At 43.3% G+C, this 16,732-nt stretch overlaps 1 protein-coding gene across 4 annotated transcripts in view; it reads left to right on the forward strand.

Annotated features, from left to right (window-relative positions):
* The first annotated feature begins 259 nt into the window (after positions 1-259).
* Positions 260-16,732, forward strand: part of mtmr7a (myotubularin related protein 7a) — a 37,707-nt gene continuing 21,234 nt past the window's right edge. The window contains exons 1-5 of one of the 4 annotated variants that reach the window (XM_042325916.1): positions 260-465; positions 982-1,104; positions 9,642-9,804; positions 10,262-10,419; positions 13,185-13,313. In XM_042325916.1, coding sequence (XP_042181850.1) covers positions 442-465; positions 982-1,104; positions 9,642-9,804; positions 10,262-10,419; positions 13,185-13,313 — 597 coding nt within the window. In that variant the 5' untranslated portion in view covers positions 260-441. Of the gene's footprint in view, positions 466-981; positions 1,105-9,098; positions 9,378-9,641; positions 9,805-10,261; positions 10,420-13,184; positions 13,314-16,732 lie in introns of those variants that run through there. The other 3 variants (XM_042325914.1, XM_042325915.1, XM_042325917.1) reach the window with 3 other exon arrangements.

The raw sequence follows: 16,732 nt of genomic DNA on the forward strand, positions 1-16,732 counted from the left end.
GTGGGTTATGACAGTTTTAGTAAGCTCATGAGGCATTTATTTATAAGTTATATTCTTCAAGAATCAATGAGTACAAATCATTAATTTATGTCTAAAAATGAACGTAGCAATTACAGATTCACCCATTAATCCTGGGCATACCTAACAACAGGTTGACATTAACATTACAAAAGCCTACAATTTATTCCAAGTCGATTGTGATTAGAGCCTTATTTTTATTCGTTGAAACTTTTTGTTGCGATATATGACTTGATGGGCTTTAGGACCACGCAGAGCAATATTCATAGGCTGCACCACTGGAGGAAGAAGACCATGGCTGAGTATCGCTGAGTATATAATGCGTAAAATGCGACAGGAATGAATACTAATCCGCCAATTTAGTGTAGTGTAATATTGTTGCCTGTTCAGTTGCAGTCATCTTGGCTGTTATGTTCCACAGTGATGGAGCACATCCGACTGCCTAAGGTAAACCGTATTTCGCACTAATGACTAATGCAATTGTCAATTTATTCCACCCGGCCTCGATGTTTCAGATTTACACTTTGTATTTGCCCCCTAGCCCATAGCAACTGTTATAAATACATATTGTTTTACATGAAATATCAGTAAGACTGGAACCACTATAAAAGACATGATTTGTTATAATAAGGGAAAGGGGACTGTCAAATGTGGCCACGTATGCTATAGTTGCCGTTCACCCCACAGTGTTACTTACCTATGCTGCTGACTGGCCAACATTTTATCAGTGTGTAATAACAATTTAATATTGCATGTAATCTGATATTTTATTGATCATGAGAAACTCAAATGTCGTGCCTATGTCGGCAAACCACATATACTTTATTTCTTTACAGTGTTCAAAACAATAATTATTGTAGTCCTATTACGATGATAATATATTACATATTAAAGAGATAGGCCTATGTTATGCATGTTCCATTTCTCCAGTGTGTTTCTTTTACTCCATCTGTCCTGTCCCAGGTTGAGAAAGTCAGACTGATTGACAAAATCTCCTCCAGAAGAGCCTCGGTGGGCACTTTGTACCTGACAGCCACTCACACCATCTTTGTGGAGAATGAGAGTGAGATCCGTACAGAAACATGGGTAGGCTGCTCCAGTCTGATACGATATTTGATATAGCCTTCTGCAACAATACGTAATGAAATGTGGAAGTCCCGGTCCTGCATCATTTTGGTTTGTGCAATACAATAGTATCACATTGGCAGCACTAATGTTCCTATCCCCACTCATAGAACCTTTAGCTGCTATTGTGCATAGTAGCTTCTGACCGGGGGAGTTTTGATAAGCGCCTGCTCTAAACCTGTACACGTATCGCTTGTGGTACGGTTTTGGAAACAAGGAAGTGTCTTTCATATCGGTGAGAAATCATTTATTTTAAAAAACGGAAGGTTAAATAACTACACACATTAATAGGGCTAGGTTTACGGTTCCCACACCGCCATATTTCCATGTTAGGGATTTTATTGGGCGGGAGGGGGGATGCATGGAGGGGTAGCTGGTCCAACTCAAGGTGTCATTAAACCAAAATGCAACCCACTCCCCAACATAAAAAATATTTTCACATAACCCTCCCCTTGTACTGTAAAATAAATTGAACACCCTCCCCCCTCAAATAATTAACCCAAAATAATGTTTTATGACCACAAATAACAATAAGTGTAGCAACCCTGTATTTATAAACATGGATATCTACTTTGATTTTGTGGCACAGTCAATGCCACGCAGGGATATGTACGGGCCAGAAGGTTAAGGATTCACCGAAAACCTGTTTCATTACTTCACTCTCAGAGCCGGTTGTGGACAATGATCAGCTCGGAAGAAATTTGATTTTCAACAATTTGATGCCATATTTGTAATTTATAATAAATACATGCAACACATTTTCCACCAACAGATTTCTGTGCAAATGCACCACACAACCAATAAAAAAACGTATTGACATGTTTTACGTTTTCAACACCACAATAAATAGGTTGTTAATCTGGACAAGCAAAAAACACAGCCCTCCCTACCCTGTAGGTCTATCCAGTATGGAAGGCTTGGTTTGACAATCTCTGACTGTCATTCAACTTTTTGGTGTTTCATAACAGATGTCTCTTTCCATTCACCAAATTGCCTCTGCACAGTTTGGATTGATTGATTTATTTTATTTGTCAGTTTAAAAAATACATACAGTACCAGTCAAAAGTTTGGACACACCTACTCATTCCAGGGTTTCTCTTTATTGTTACTATTTACTACAATGTAGAATTATAGTGAAGACATCACAACTATGAAATAACACATGCGGAATCATGTAATAACCAAATAAGTGTTAAACAAATGAAAATATATTTTATATTTGAGATTCTTCAAAGTAGCCACCCTTTGCCTTGATGACAGCTTTACACACTCTTGGCATTCTCTCAACCAGCTTCATGAGTTAGTCACCTGGAATGCATTTCGATTAACAGGTGTGCCTTGTTAAACGTTAATCTGTGGAATTTCTTTCCTTATTAATGCATTTGAGCCAATCAGTTGTGTTGTGACAAGGTAGGGGTGGTATACAGAATATAGCTCTATTTGGTTAGAGACCAAGTCCATATTATGGCAAGAACAGCTCAAATAAGCAAAGAGAAACGACAGTCCATCATTACATTAAGTCATGAAGGTCAGTCAATTCGGAAAATGTCAAGAACTATGAAAGTTTCTTCAAGTGCAGTTGCAAAAACCATCAAGCGCTATGATGAAACTGGCTCTCATTAGGACTGCCACAGGAATGGAAGACCCAGAATTACCTTTGCTGCAGAGGATAATTCATTAGAGTTCACTGCACCTCAGATTGCAGCTCAAATAAATGCTTCACAGAGTTCAAGTAATAGACACATCTCAACATCAACTCTTTAGAGGAGACTTCAGCCTTCATGGTCGAATTGCTGAAAAGATACAACTACTCCAATAACTACTCCGACACCAATAATAATAAGAGACTTGCTTGTGCCAAGAAACATAGCAATTGACATTAGATCCGCGGAAATCTCTCCTTTGGTCTGATGAGTCCAAATTTGAGATTTTTGGTTCCAACCACCGTGTCTTTGTGAGACGCAGAGTAGGTGAACGGACAATCTTGGCATCTGTGGTTCCCACCGTGAAGCATGGAGGAAGAGGTGTGATGGTGTGGGGGTGCTTTGCTGGTGACACTGTCAGTGATTTATTTAGAATTTAAAGCACACTTAGCCAGCATGGCTACCACAGCATACGCCATCCCATTTGGTTTGCTCTTAGTGGGACTATCATTTATTTTTCAACAGGACAATGACTCGAAACACCCCTCCAGGCTGTGTAAGGACTATTTGAACAGGAAGGAGAGTGATGGAGTGCTGCATCAGATGACCTGGCCTCCACTATCACCCGACCTCAACCCAATTGAGAGGGTTTGGGATCAGTTGGACCGCAGAGTGAAGGAAAAGCAGCCAACAAGTGCTCAGCATATGTGGGAACTCCTTCAAAACTGTCGGAAAAGCATTCCTCATGAAGCTGGTTGAGAGAATGTCAAGAGTGTGCAAAGCTGTCATCAAGGCAAAGGGTGGCTACTTTGAAGAATCTCAAATAAAAATATAACACTTGACACTATTTTGGGTACTACATGATTCCATATGCGACCTCACAACCGCAGACCACATGTAACCACGCCAGGCCAGGACCTCCACATCCAGCTTCTTCACCTGCGGGATCTTCTGAGACCAGCTACCCGGACAGCTGATGAAACTGATGAGTATTTCTGTCTCTAATATAGCCCTTTTTTGGGGAAAAACTCAGTCTGACTAGCTGGGCCTGGCTCCCCAATGGATGGGCCTGGTTCCCAGACCCACCCATGGCTGCGCCCCTGCCCAGTCATGTGAAATCCATACATTAGGGCCTAATGAGTTTATTTCATTTGACCTATTTCCTTATATGAACTGTAACTCAGTAAAGTCATTGAATGTTGCTTTCATATATTCTTTCAATATACACTATATATACAAAAGTATGTGGACACCCGTTCAAATTAGTGGATTCGACTATTTCATCCACACCCGTTGCTGGCAGGTGTATAAAATCGAGCACACAGCCATGCAATCTCAATAGACAAACATTGGCAGTAGAATGTTCTTACTGAAGAGCTCAGTGACTTTCAACGTGGCACCTCCACCTTTCCAACAAGTCAGTTCATTCAATTTCTGCCTGCTAGAGCTGCCCCGATCAACTGCAAGTGCTGTTATTGTGAAGTGGAAATGTCTAGCAGCAACAATGGCTCAGCTGCAAAGTGGTAGGCCACACAAGCTCACAGAACGGGACCGCCGAGTGCTGAAACACGTAGCGTGTAAAAATCGTCTGTCCTCAGTTGTAATACTCACTACCGAATTCCAAACTGCCTCTGGAAGCAATGTCAGCACAATAACTGTACGTCGGTAACTTCATGAAAAGGGTTTCCATGTCCGAGCAGCCGCACACAAGCCTAAGATCACCATTTGTAATGCCAAGCTTCGGCTGGAATGGTGTAAAGCTCTCCGCCATTGGACTCTGGAACAGTGGAAACATATTCTCTAGATTGATTAATCACACTTCACCATCTGGCAGCCAAACAGCCAAATCTTTGTTTGGTGGATGCCAGGAGAATGCTACCATAGTGCCAACTGTAAAGTCTGGTGGAGGAGGAATAATGGTCTGGGGCTGTTTTTCATTGTTCGGGCTAGGCTCCTTAGTTCCAGTGAAGGTAAATTTTAACACTACAGCATACAATGACATTCTATACGATCCTGTGCTTCCAACTTTGTGGCAACATTTTGGGGAACGCCCTTTGCTGTTTCAGCATGACAATGCCCCTGTGCACAAAGTGAGGTCCGTACAGAAATGGTTTGTCAAGATCGGTGTGGAAGAGAAGGCCTAGCTCCAGAGAGATAGAGAGAGCAATAAGATATGCCAGTGGCATGCTACGAAACCGACATGCATTTCTTTATGTCAGATGGCTACTGCGTCTGCTACACAGATATAGATGTACATAAGGAGGCTAATTTGTATCGGAATATTTTGTATTTTGTAACTCTGGTATGCCTGAAACATTCTTCCTCACCTTAAGTTTAACTGTCGGAATCAGTTGACGCGCTGTTGCACACCGCCTTCATATTATTGCTTGCAGTAGCTAAATCTTAATAATATCCACACCACACCAAACCTTCACAAAAGTTTCTAAACTTTATCAGGGTAATATCAAAAGTAAATTAAAGGAAAAATATGAGCAGGCTATTATATTGCAGCAAACACAGCATAACAGTTGGAATTTAATTTGGCCTAAGAAAATGGCTCAACAGAATGAAACAAAATAAGTGCCTGCCATATGCAACAAATGAATGAACTAGGCTAATGTTATTTATTTGACATCAGAGCTACTTATTATCTATCTTAAACTAAGTACGGAGCACACAATTTAGAAGACCGATCAAATTTAATTTAGCCAATGAAAATGTCTCAGCAGAATTAAACAAAACTGGGTTTGCCTATTTAAAGAACTGGTTTCGATTAATAAATAGGCTTACAATAATAACAATGATATATAATAATGTTAAAATAAATTATTATAAATACATGCAAGTTTCAAAATTGCATCCTACCTGAATAGGGAATTACACAGAAACCTGCATTACATTCCCATGTGCAGAATAAAAAATACAGTACAAGTTAAATGGGTTACCATCACATTTTCAACTCTAGGTGTACTGATGGTTTTGTCACAAAAAATGTTGTGTATGTATAGCGAATGTTCCCACTCTGGTATTGGCACGTGCAGTCTAGCCAACAGGTTGCGGATACAGTGCAGGTATAGCCTACTACATGATGAGGTTATTATGGACTCAAGTGTGATATTATTTGTCAAATGGCAGCCAAGCATCAATAATCATGTCACCAGAATAAGAACATCAATATTTATTGAAAGGAGCATCAACCGCATGACTGTGCACTTTCACCACCCTGTGAAGTTCATCATAACTTGTTGCTTCTGTAGCCTTATAAACTGCATTCTTTCCCATGATGTAGTGACATTTTTTATCAGACATGTAGGCTACTTCACTCACATAAAAAGGCTGGATGGAAAGTTTTGTGCATAAGGGAAGTACCAAAACACCTTGATAGGAGCATGTAGGCAGATGAAGAATTGTGTCTAGGATGGAAGAAATTATATCGTAAAAGCTCTAAAAGAGTGAATCTGGAAAAAAACACACAACCCTCCCCTGTGACCAATAAAAACCATATTACCCTCCCCTGTGACCAATAAAAACCACACTACCCTCCCTTGTGACCAATAAAAAACCACACAACCCTCCTTTGTGACCAATAAAAACCATACTACCCTCCCCTGTGACCAATAAAAACCATACTACCCTCCCCTGTGACCAATAAAAACCATACTACCCTCCCTTGTGACCAATAAAAACCATACTACCCTCCCCTGTGACCAATAAAAACCATACTACCCTCCCCTGTGACCAATAAAAACCACACTACCCTCCCTTGTGACCAATAAAAACCATATTACCCTCCCCTGTGACCAATAAAAACCACACAACCCTCCCCTGTGACCAATAAAAACCACACTACCCTCCCCTTGTGACCAATAAAAACCATACTACCCTCCCCTGTGACCAATAAAAACCACACTACCCTCCCCTGTGACCAATAAAAACCATACTACCCTCCCCTGTGACCAATAAAAACCATACTACCCTCCCCTGTGACCAATAAAAACCACACTACCCTCCCTTGTGACCAATAAAAACCATATTACCCTCCCCTGTGACCAATAAAAACCACACAACCCTCCCCTGTGACCAATAAAAACCACACTACCCTCCCTTGTGACCAATAAAAAACCACACAACCCTCCCCTGTGACCAATAAAAACCACACTACCCTCCCTGTGACCAATAAAAAACCACACAACCCTCCCCTGTGACCAATAAAAAAACACACAACCCTCCCCTGTGACCAATAAAAACACACAACCCTCCCCTGTGACCAATAAAAAAACACACTACCCTCCCCTGTGACCAATAAAAACACACAACCCTCCCCTGTGACCAATAAAAACACACAACCCTCCCCTGTGACCAATAAAAAAACACACTACCCTCCCCTGTGACCAATAAAAAAACACACAACCCTCCCCTGTGACCAATAAAAACCATACAACCCTCCCCTGTGACCAATAAAAATCATATTACCCTTCCCTGTGACCAATAAAAACCATACTACCCTCCCTTGTGACCAATAAAAACCATACTACCCTCCCCTGTGACCAATAAAAACCATACTACCCTCCCCTGTGACCAATAAAAACCACACTACCCTCCCTTGTGACCAATAAAAACCATATTACCCTCCCCTGTGACCAATAAAAACCACACTACCCTCCCCTGTGACCAATAAAAACCACACAACCCTCCCCTGTGACCAATAAAAAACCACACAACCCTCCCCTGTGACCAATAAAAACCACACAACCCTCCCCTGTGACCAATAAAAAACACACTACCCTCCCCTGTGACCAATAAAAAAACACACAACCCTCCCCTGTGACCAATAAAAAACACACTACCCTCCCTTGTGACCAATAAAAACCATATTACCCTCCCCTGTGACCAATAAAAACCACACTACCCTCCCCTGTGACCAATAAAAACCACACTACCCTCCCTTGTGACCAATAAAAAACCACACAACCCTCCCCTGTGACCAATAAAAAACCACACAACCCTCCCCTGTGACCAATAAAAACACACAACCCTCCCCTGTGACCAATAAAAAAACACACAACCCTCCCCTGTGACCAATAAAAAAACACACTACCCTCCCCTGTGACCAATAAAAAACCACACAACCCTCCCCTGTGACCAATAAAAACCATACTACCCTCCCCTGTGACCAATAAAAACCAAATTACCCTTCCCTGTGACCAATAAAAACCATACTACCCTCCCTTGTGACCAATAAAACCATACACCCTCCCCTGTGACCAATAAAAACCATACTACCCTCCCTGTGACCAATAAAAACCACACTACCCTCCCTTGTGACCAATAAAAACCATATTACCCTCCCCTGTGACCAATAAAAACCACACTACCCTCCCTTGTGACCAATAAAAACCACACAACCCTTCCCTGTGACCAATAAAAACCACACTACCCTCCCCTGTGACCAATAAAACCACACAACCCTCCCCTGTGACCAATAAAAACCACACTACCCTCCCTTGTGACCAATAAAAAACCACACAACCCTCCCCTGTGACCAATAAAAACCACACTACCCTCCCCTGTGACCAATAAAAACCACACAACCCTCCCCTGTGACCAATAAAAAACACACAACCCTCCCCTGTGACCAATAAAAAACCACACAACCCTCCCCTGTGACCAATAAAAACACACTCCCTCCCCTGTGACCAATAAAAACACACAACCCTCCCCTGTGACCAATAAAAAAACACACTACCCTCCCTTGTGACCAATAAAAACCATATTACCCTCCCCTGTGACCAATAAAAACCACACTACCCTCCCCTGTGACCAATAAAAACCACACTACCCTCCCTTGTGACCAATAAAAACCACACAACCCTCCCCTGTGACCAATAAAAACCACACTACCCTCCCCTGTGACCAATAAAAACCACACAACCCTCCCCTGTGACCAATAAAAAAACACACAACCCTCCCCTGTGACCAATAAAAAAACACACAACCCTCCCCTGTGACCAATAAAAAAACACACAACCCTCCCCTGTGACCAATAAAAACCACTCCCTCCCCTGTGACCAATAAAAACACACTACCCTCCCCTGTGACCAATAAAAAAAACACTACCCTCCCCTGTGACCAAGAAAAAAACACACTACCCTCCACTGTGACCAATAAAAAAACACACTACCCCTGTGACCAATAAAAAAACATACAACCCTCACCTGTGACCAATAAAAAAACACACAACCCTCCGCTGTGACCAATAAAAACCACACTACCCTCCCCTGTGACCAATAAAAAACACACAACCCTCCCCTGTGCCCAATAAAAAAACACACAACCCTTCCCAAAGCAAAAAAAAAGCTTGACAACCATTCCCTATTTTGGACCACCCCTCCCCTCCAGTAAATTGTGATCTGTCCCTTACAGAGCTTGTTTACAGAAAACAGACAGAAGACAGAGTGGACTATCTGTGCTAAGTAGCTATCTGTGTCTTCGAACACCTGTGTGTAAACGGAAGACGTACACCATAAATATGTTGTCACTGAAAAATACTGTTGGCTGTAACTGAGTTAAAATCGGTTCAAACAGTGTACGGTGAGTGTATATTTTGCATTTGTGCAATTATCTTGATGTGATATGAAAGTAGAGGGCTTTATGTTTCTAGAACCATACCACAATTGAGAATCGATTCACGATTAGAAGGAGTATTTGGCTGTTTTGGCTTCCAGAGCCACTTTGCCCTTTAAACAGAACATCTAAGGTCATTGGACAAAAAGTCCAGTATTGGGCAATATTGTGCTTTGAAATATTGAAAGGGGTTACTGAGCCTTGTGTTCTCTGCTGTCTTCACCCCTCTAGGTTCTGCACAGTTTAGTGTGCAGTGTGGAGAAACAAGCTACAACCACCACAGGAAGTCCTCTGCTCGTCCACTGTAAGAACTACCAGGCCCTCCGGTTTATCATCCCCCAGGAAAGGGACTGCCATGATGTGCACGTCTCCTTGCTGCGCCTCTCCCGACCAGGTGCACACTGACATGGACATTACCATAACGCTATCTTGTTTTGTTCCATAACGATATCTTGTTTTGTTCAATAACGATATCTTGTTGTGTTCCATAACAATAACTTGTTTTGTTCCATAACGATATCTTGTTTTGTTCCATAATGATATCTTGTTTTGTTCCATAACGATATCTTATTTTGTTCCATAATGATATCTTGTTTTGTTCCATAACGATATCTTGTTTTGTTCCATAACGATATCTTGTCTTGTTCCATAACGATATCTTGTTTTATTCCATAACCACATCTTGTTTTGTTCCATAAATAAATCTTGTGTTGCTGTATTACATGACGTTATGTAAACATGAGTGCTACATGATCTTTTCCAATCAATCAACTGCTGATCATACCCCCCTCTCTACCTGAAATAACCTTGCTATGTCAGTGTTGTTATTACTGTTGTGTTTTGTCTTGCAGAGCGATATGAGGAGCTGTACTGCTTTTCCTTTCATGCTAACAGTGACAAGGAGGTGAGAGGACAGGCCTGGGACTTTCTCAGCCTCAAGGCTGAGTACAGTAGAATGGGCGTTCCCAACCACCTCTGGATTCTATCCCCAGTTAACCGTGACTACAAGGTCTGTACGCAAGATGCACATATTACCCTACAAGGAGACCAATTGGCAATTTTTTTTTAGGATCTCGTTGGTGTCTCAACTTACTGTTGAGAGTTAGAATAGTAGAATACACGAGGTGAAATTTCACAATTTTTGTCTTCTTATGTCAGTCACTGACAGTCACTCAATTAGCTCAGGTCAGTTAGCATTTGTTAGATTGATAAGTTAGTTTAGCCAGCTATCGAAACTTGTAGTAATCATGGTAGAATTACGGACCGGGTAGTCCACATTGATAAGTCACTCAGATATCATATTAAAGATGCACTCTCAAACTTTTGTATAATTTCAGCCAGTAGTTTTCAAATCAAATCAAATCAAATTTTATTTGTCACATACACATGGTTAGCAGATGTTAATGCGAGTGTAGCGAAATGCTTGTGCTTCTAGTTCCGACAATGCAGTAATAACGAGCAAGTAATCTAACTAACAATTCCAAAAAAAAACTACTGTCATACACAGTGTAAGGGGATAAAGAATATGTACATAAGGATATATGAATGAGTGATGGTACAGAGCAGCATAGGCAAGATACAGTAGATGATATCGAGTACAGTATATACATATGAGATATGAAGTATGTAAACCAAGTGGCATAGTTAAAGTGGCTAGTGATACATGTATTACATAAGGATGCAGTCGATGATATAGAGTACAGTATCAACGTATGCATATGAGATGAACAATGTAGGGTAAGTAACATTATATAAGGTAGCATTGTTTAAAGTGGCTAGCGATACATTTACATCATTTCCCATCAATTCCCATGATTAAAGTGGCTGGAGTAGAGTCAGTGTCATTGACAGTGTGTTGGCAGTAGCCACTCAATGTTAGTGGTGGCTGTTTAACAGTCTGATGGCCTTGAGATAGAAGCTGTTTTTCAGTCTCTCGGTCCCAGCTTTGATGCACCTGTACTGACCTCGCCTTCTGGATGGCAGCGGGGTGAACAGGCAGTGGCTCGGGTGGTTGATGTCCTTGATGATCTTTATGGCCTTCCTGTAGCATCGGGTGGTGTAGGTGTCCTGGAGGGCAGGTAGTTTGCCCCCGGTGATGCGTTGTGCAGACCTCACTACCCTCTGGAGAGCCTTACGGTTGAGGGCGGTGCAGTTGCCATACCAGGCGGTGATACAGCCCGCCAGGATGCTCTCGATTGTGCATCTGTAGAAGTTTGTGAGTGCTTTTGGTGACAAGCCGAATTTCTTCAGCCTCCTGAGGTTGAAGAGGCGCTGCTGCGCCTTCCTCACGATGCTGTCTGTGTGAGTGGACCAATTCAGTTTGTCTGTGATGTGTATGCCGAGGAACTTAAAACTTGCTACCCTCTCCACTACTGTTCCATCGATGTGGATGGGGGTGTTCCCTCTGCTGTTTCCTGAAGTCCACAATCATCTCCTTAGTTTTGTTGACGTTGAGTGTGAGGTTATTTTCCTGACACCACACTTCGAGGGCCCTCACCTCCTCCCTGTAGGCCGTCTCGTCGTTGTTGGTAATCAAGCCTACCACTGTTGTGTCGTCCGCAAACTTGATGATTGAGTTGGAGGCGTGCGTGGCCACGCAGTCGTGGGTGAACAGGGAGTACAGGAGAGGGCTCAGAACGCACCCTTGTGGGGCCCCAGTGTTGAGGATCAGCGGGGAGGAGATGTTGTTGCCTACCCTCACCACCTGGGGGCGGCCCGTCAGGAAGTCCAGTACCCAGTTGCACAGGGCGGGGTCGAGACCCAGGGTCTCGAGCTTGATGACGAGCTTGGAGGGTACTATGGTGTTGAATGCCGAGCTGTAGTCGATGAACAGCATTCTCACATAGGTATTCCTCTTGTCCAGATGGGTTAGGGCAGTGTGCAGTGTGGTTGAGATTGCATCGTCTGTGGACCTATTTGGGCGGTAAGCAAATTGGAGTGGGTCAAGGGTGTCAGGTAGGGTGGAGGTGATATGGTCCTTGACTAGTCTCTCAAAGCACTTCATGATGACGGATGTGAGTGCTACGGGGCGGTAGTCGTTTAGCTCAGTTACCTTAGCTTTCTTGGGAACAGGAACAATGGTGGCCCTCTTGAAGCATGTGGGAACAGCAGACTGGTATAGGGATTGATTGAATATGTCCGTAAACACACCGGCCAGCTGGTCTGCGCATGCTCTGAGGGCGCGGCTGGGGATGCCGTCTGGGCCTGCAGCCTTGCGAGGGTTAACACGTTTAAATGTCTTACTCACTTCGGCTGCAGTGAAGGAGAGACCGCATGTTTCCGTTGCAGGCCGTGTCAGTGGCACTGTATTGTCCAAAGTGGTGCTCCCTGGGGCGGCAGGGTAGGCTAGTGGTTAGGGCGTTGGACTAGTTACCGGAAGGTTGCAAGTTCAAATCCCCAAGCTGACAAGGTACAAATCTGTCATTCTGCCCCTGAACAGGTAGTTAACCCACTGTTCCTAGGCCATCATTGAAAATAAGAATTTGTTCTTAACTGACTTGCCTAGTAAAATAAAAATGAGCCAAAATGGGTCCCTGTTTTTTGTGTGCTATGTCATCCAATTGCTGTCCAACTAAATTTTGCTTAGGGCATCCAAAAGGTTAGGGACGGCTCTGTTTGCACCCATGAGCCACTGCGGCCCCTCGTGAGGAGTTCAGATGTTTTGTGGCCCCCATCCCCATCAAAGTTGCCCATCTCTTACCTAGATAGTATTTTGACTATGTACAAACCGTATCACTGCATGAATGGTGATTTTTTGTTGTCATTTTCCAACAGGTGAGTGACACTTATCCTGCTGAGCTGTATGTGCCAAAATCAGCCACCCACCCAGTCATTGTTGGGAGTTCCAAATTCCGAAGCCGAGGTCGATTTCCCACGTTGTCATACTACTGCAAAGAAAACCATGTGAGTCTTGACAGATCTCTCAAAACAACAGGCCACGCATATTTTTATATTCTCTCTCTCATATATATATATATATATATATATATACACTGCTCAAAAAAATAAAGGGAACACTTAAACAACACAATGTAACTCCAAGTCAATCACACATCTGTGAAATCAAACTGTCCACTTAGGAAGCAACACTGATTGACAATAAATTTCACATGCTGTTGTGCTAATGGAATAGACAACAGGTGAAATTATAGGCAATTAGCAAGACACCCCCAATAAAGGAGTGGTTCTGCAGGTGATAACCACAGACCACTTCTCAGTTCCTATGCTTCCTGGCTGATGTTTTGGTCACTTTTGAATGCTGGCGGTGCTTGCACTCTAGTGGTAGCATTAGATGGAGTCTACAACCCACACAAGTGGCTCAGGTAGTGCAGCTCATCCAGGATGGCACATCAATGCGAGCTATGGCAAGAAGGTTTGCAGTTTCTGTCAGCGTAGTGTCCAGAGCATGGAGGCGCTACCAGGAGACAGGCCAGTACATCAGGAGACGTGGAGGAGGCCGTAGGAGGGCAACAACCCAGCAGCAGGACCGCTACCTCCGCCTTTGTGCAAGGAGGAGCAGGAGGATCACTGCCAGAGCCCTGCAAAATGACCTCCAGCAGGCCACAAATGTGCATGTGTCTGCTCAAACGGTCAGAAATGAGGGCCCGACGTCCACAGGTGGGGGTTGTGCTTACAGCCCAACACCGTGCAGGATGTTTGGCATTTGCCAAAGAACACCAAGATTGGCAAATTCGCCACTGGCGCCCTGTGCTCTTCACAGATGAAAGCAGGTTCACACTGAGCACATGTGACAGACGTGACAGTCTGGAGACGCCGTGGAGAACGTTCTGCTGCCTGCAACATCCTCCAGCATGACCGGTTTGGCGGTGGGTCAGTCATGGTGTGGGGTGGCATTTCTTTGGGGAGCCGCACAGCCCTCCATGTGCTCGCCAGAGGTAGCCTGACTGCCATTAGGTACCGAGATGAGATCCTCAGACCCCTTGTGAGACCATATGCTGGTGCGGTTGGCCCTGGGTTCCTCCTAATGCAAGACAATGCTAGACCTCATGTGGCTGGAGTGTGTCAGCAGTTCCTGCAAGAGGAAGGCATTGATGCTATGGACTGGCCCGCCCGTTCCCCAGACCTGAATCCAATTGAGCACATCTGGGACATCATGTCTCGCTCCATCCACGTTGCACCACAGACTGTCCAGGAGTTGGCGGATGCTTTAGTCCAGGTCTGGGAGGAGATCCCTCAGGAGACCATCCGCCACCTCATCAGGAGCATGCCCAGGCGTTGTAGGGAGGTCATACAGGCACGTGGAGGCCACACACACTACTGAGCCTCATTTTGACTTGTTTTAAGGACATTACATCAACGTTGGATCAGCCTGTAGTGTGGTTTTCCACTTTAATTTTGAGTGTGACTCCAAATCCAGACCTCCCTGGGTTGATACATTTGATTTCCATTGATCATTTTTGTGTGATTTTGTTGTCAGCACATTCAACTATGTAAAGAAAAAAGTATTTAATACGAATATTTCATTCATTCAGATCTAGGATGTGTTATTTTAGTGTTCCCTTTATTTTTATGAGCAGTGTATATAAATACTTTGTCTCAACGTCAACAGTGAAGAGGCGACTCCGGGATGCTGGCCTTCTAGGCAGAGTCCCTCTGGCCATTGCCTGTGTTCTTTTGCCCATCTTAATCTTTTCTTCTTATTGGCCAGTCTGAGATATGGCTTTTTCTTTGCAACTCTGCCTAGAAGGCCATCATCCCGGAGTCGCCTCTTCGCTGTTGACATTGAGACTGGTACTATTTAATGAAGCTGTCAGTTGAGGACTTGTGAGGCGTCTGTTTGTCAAACTAGACACTCTAATGTACTTGTCCTCTTGCTCAGTTGTGCACCGGGGCCTCCCACTCCTCTTTCTATTCTGGTTAGGGCCAGTTTGCCCTGTTCTGTGAAGGGAGTACTACACAGCGTTGTACGAGATCTTCAGTTTCTTGGCAATGTCTCGCATGGAATAGCCTTCATTTCCCAGAACAAGAATAGGCTGATGAGTTTCAGAAGAAAGTGCTTTATTTCTGGCCCTTTTGAGCCTGTAATCGAACCCACAAATGCTGATGCTCCAGATACTTAGCTAGTCTAAAGAAGGCCAGTTTTATTGCTTCTTTTTTCAGCTTAACAGTTTTCAGCTGTGCTAATATAATTGCAAAAGGGTTTTCTAATGATCAATTAGCCTTTTAAAATTATAAACTTGGATTAGCTAAAACAACGTGCCATTGGAACACAGGAGTGATGGTTGCTGATAATGGGCCTCTGTACGCCTATGTAGATATTCCATTAAAAATCAGCCGTTTCCAGCTTCAATAGTCATTTACAACATCTACACTGTATTTCTGATCAATTTGATGTTATTTTAATGGACAGAAAATGGGCTTTTCTTTCAAAAACAAGGACATTTCTAAGTGACCCCAAACTTTTGAACAGTAGTGTATATTTATACAACATTCTACCCAATTCTGTGAAATGCTGCTGGAATATTCCTATTTTATTTTTGTTGAACTCTGTTTAACCAGGAAATGTCAGGTGTGGCTCAGTTGGTAGTGCATGGTGCTTGCAACACCAGGGTTGTGTGTTCGATTCCCAAGGGGGACCATGACAGAAAAGAATGAAAATATATGCACTCACTACTGTAAGTTGCTCTTGATAACAGTGTCTGCTAAAATGGCTAAATTGTTAATTTGACCCTTGAGGTTACAATCTCCATGCTGTTGATAACTCTTGTACATCAGAAGTACTTAGTAATTCCAAGTCATGTTATTTCATTGGAGACCTTGTTCTGCTGGTCAGTGGCCTTTGCTAATCCCAGTGTGTGAGCGAGTCTGGGATGACCAAGCATATCCTCTAGCCATACTGAGCAGGAGCCCAGCTCTGCTTTTGGAACTATTATAATACTTTCTTTGCCAGGCCCATTGCTCCCCAGGGAGGCCATCGACCACTCCTTAACCAGGCCCATTACTTGTGATAAGCTTTAGGTCATGCTTTTAGTAGTATGCAGTGGAGGCTGCTCAGGCTAATAATAATAGCTGGAACGGAGCAAATGGAATGGCATCAAATACATGGAAACCATATGTTTGATATATTCTATACCATTCCGCTCCAGCCATTACCACGACACCATCCTTCCCGATTAAGGTGCCACCAACCTCCTAGCAGTGTATATGGCTGTGATAAGGTTCAGGCCAGGTTCCCAGCAGTATCTATGAATATGATGTGATAAGGTTCAGGTCAGGCTCGTAGCAGTATATATGGCTGTGATAAGGTTCCAGAAAATGATGTTATGGCTTTAGAAGCTTCTGATAGGCTACTTGAATTATAC

Source organism: Oncorhynchus tshawytscha, linkage group LG08, assembly GCF_018296145.1.
Source record: "Oncorhynchus tshawytscha isolate Ot180627B linkage group LG08, Otsh_v2.0, whole genome shotgun sequence".
In the NCBI taxonomy this organism is placed as follows: Eukaryota; Metazoa; Chordata; class Actinopteri; order Salmoniformes; family Salmonidae; genus Oncorhynchus; species Oncorhynchus tshawytscha.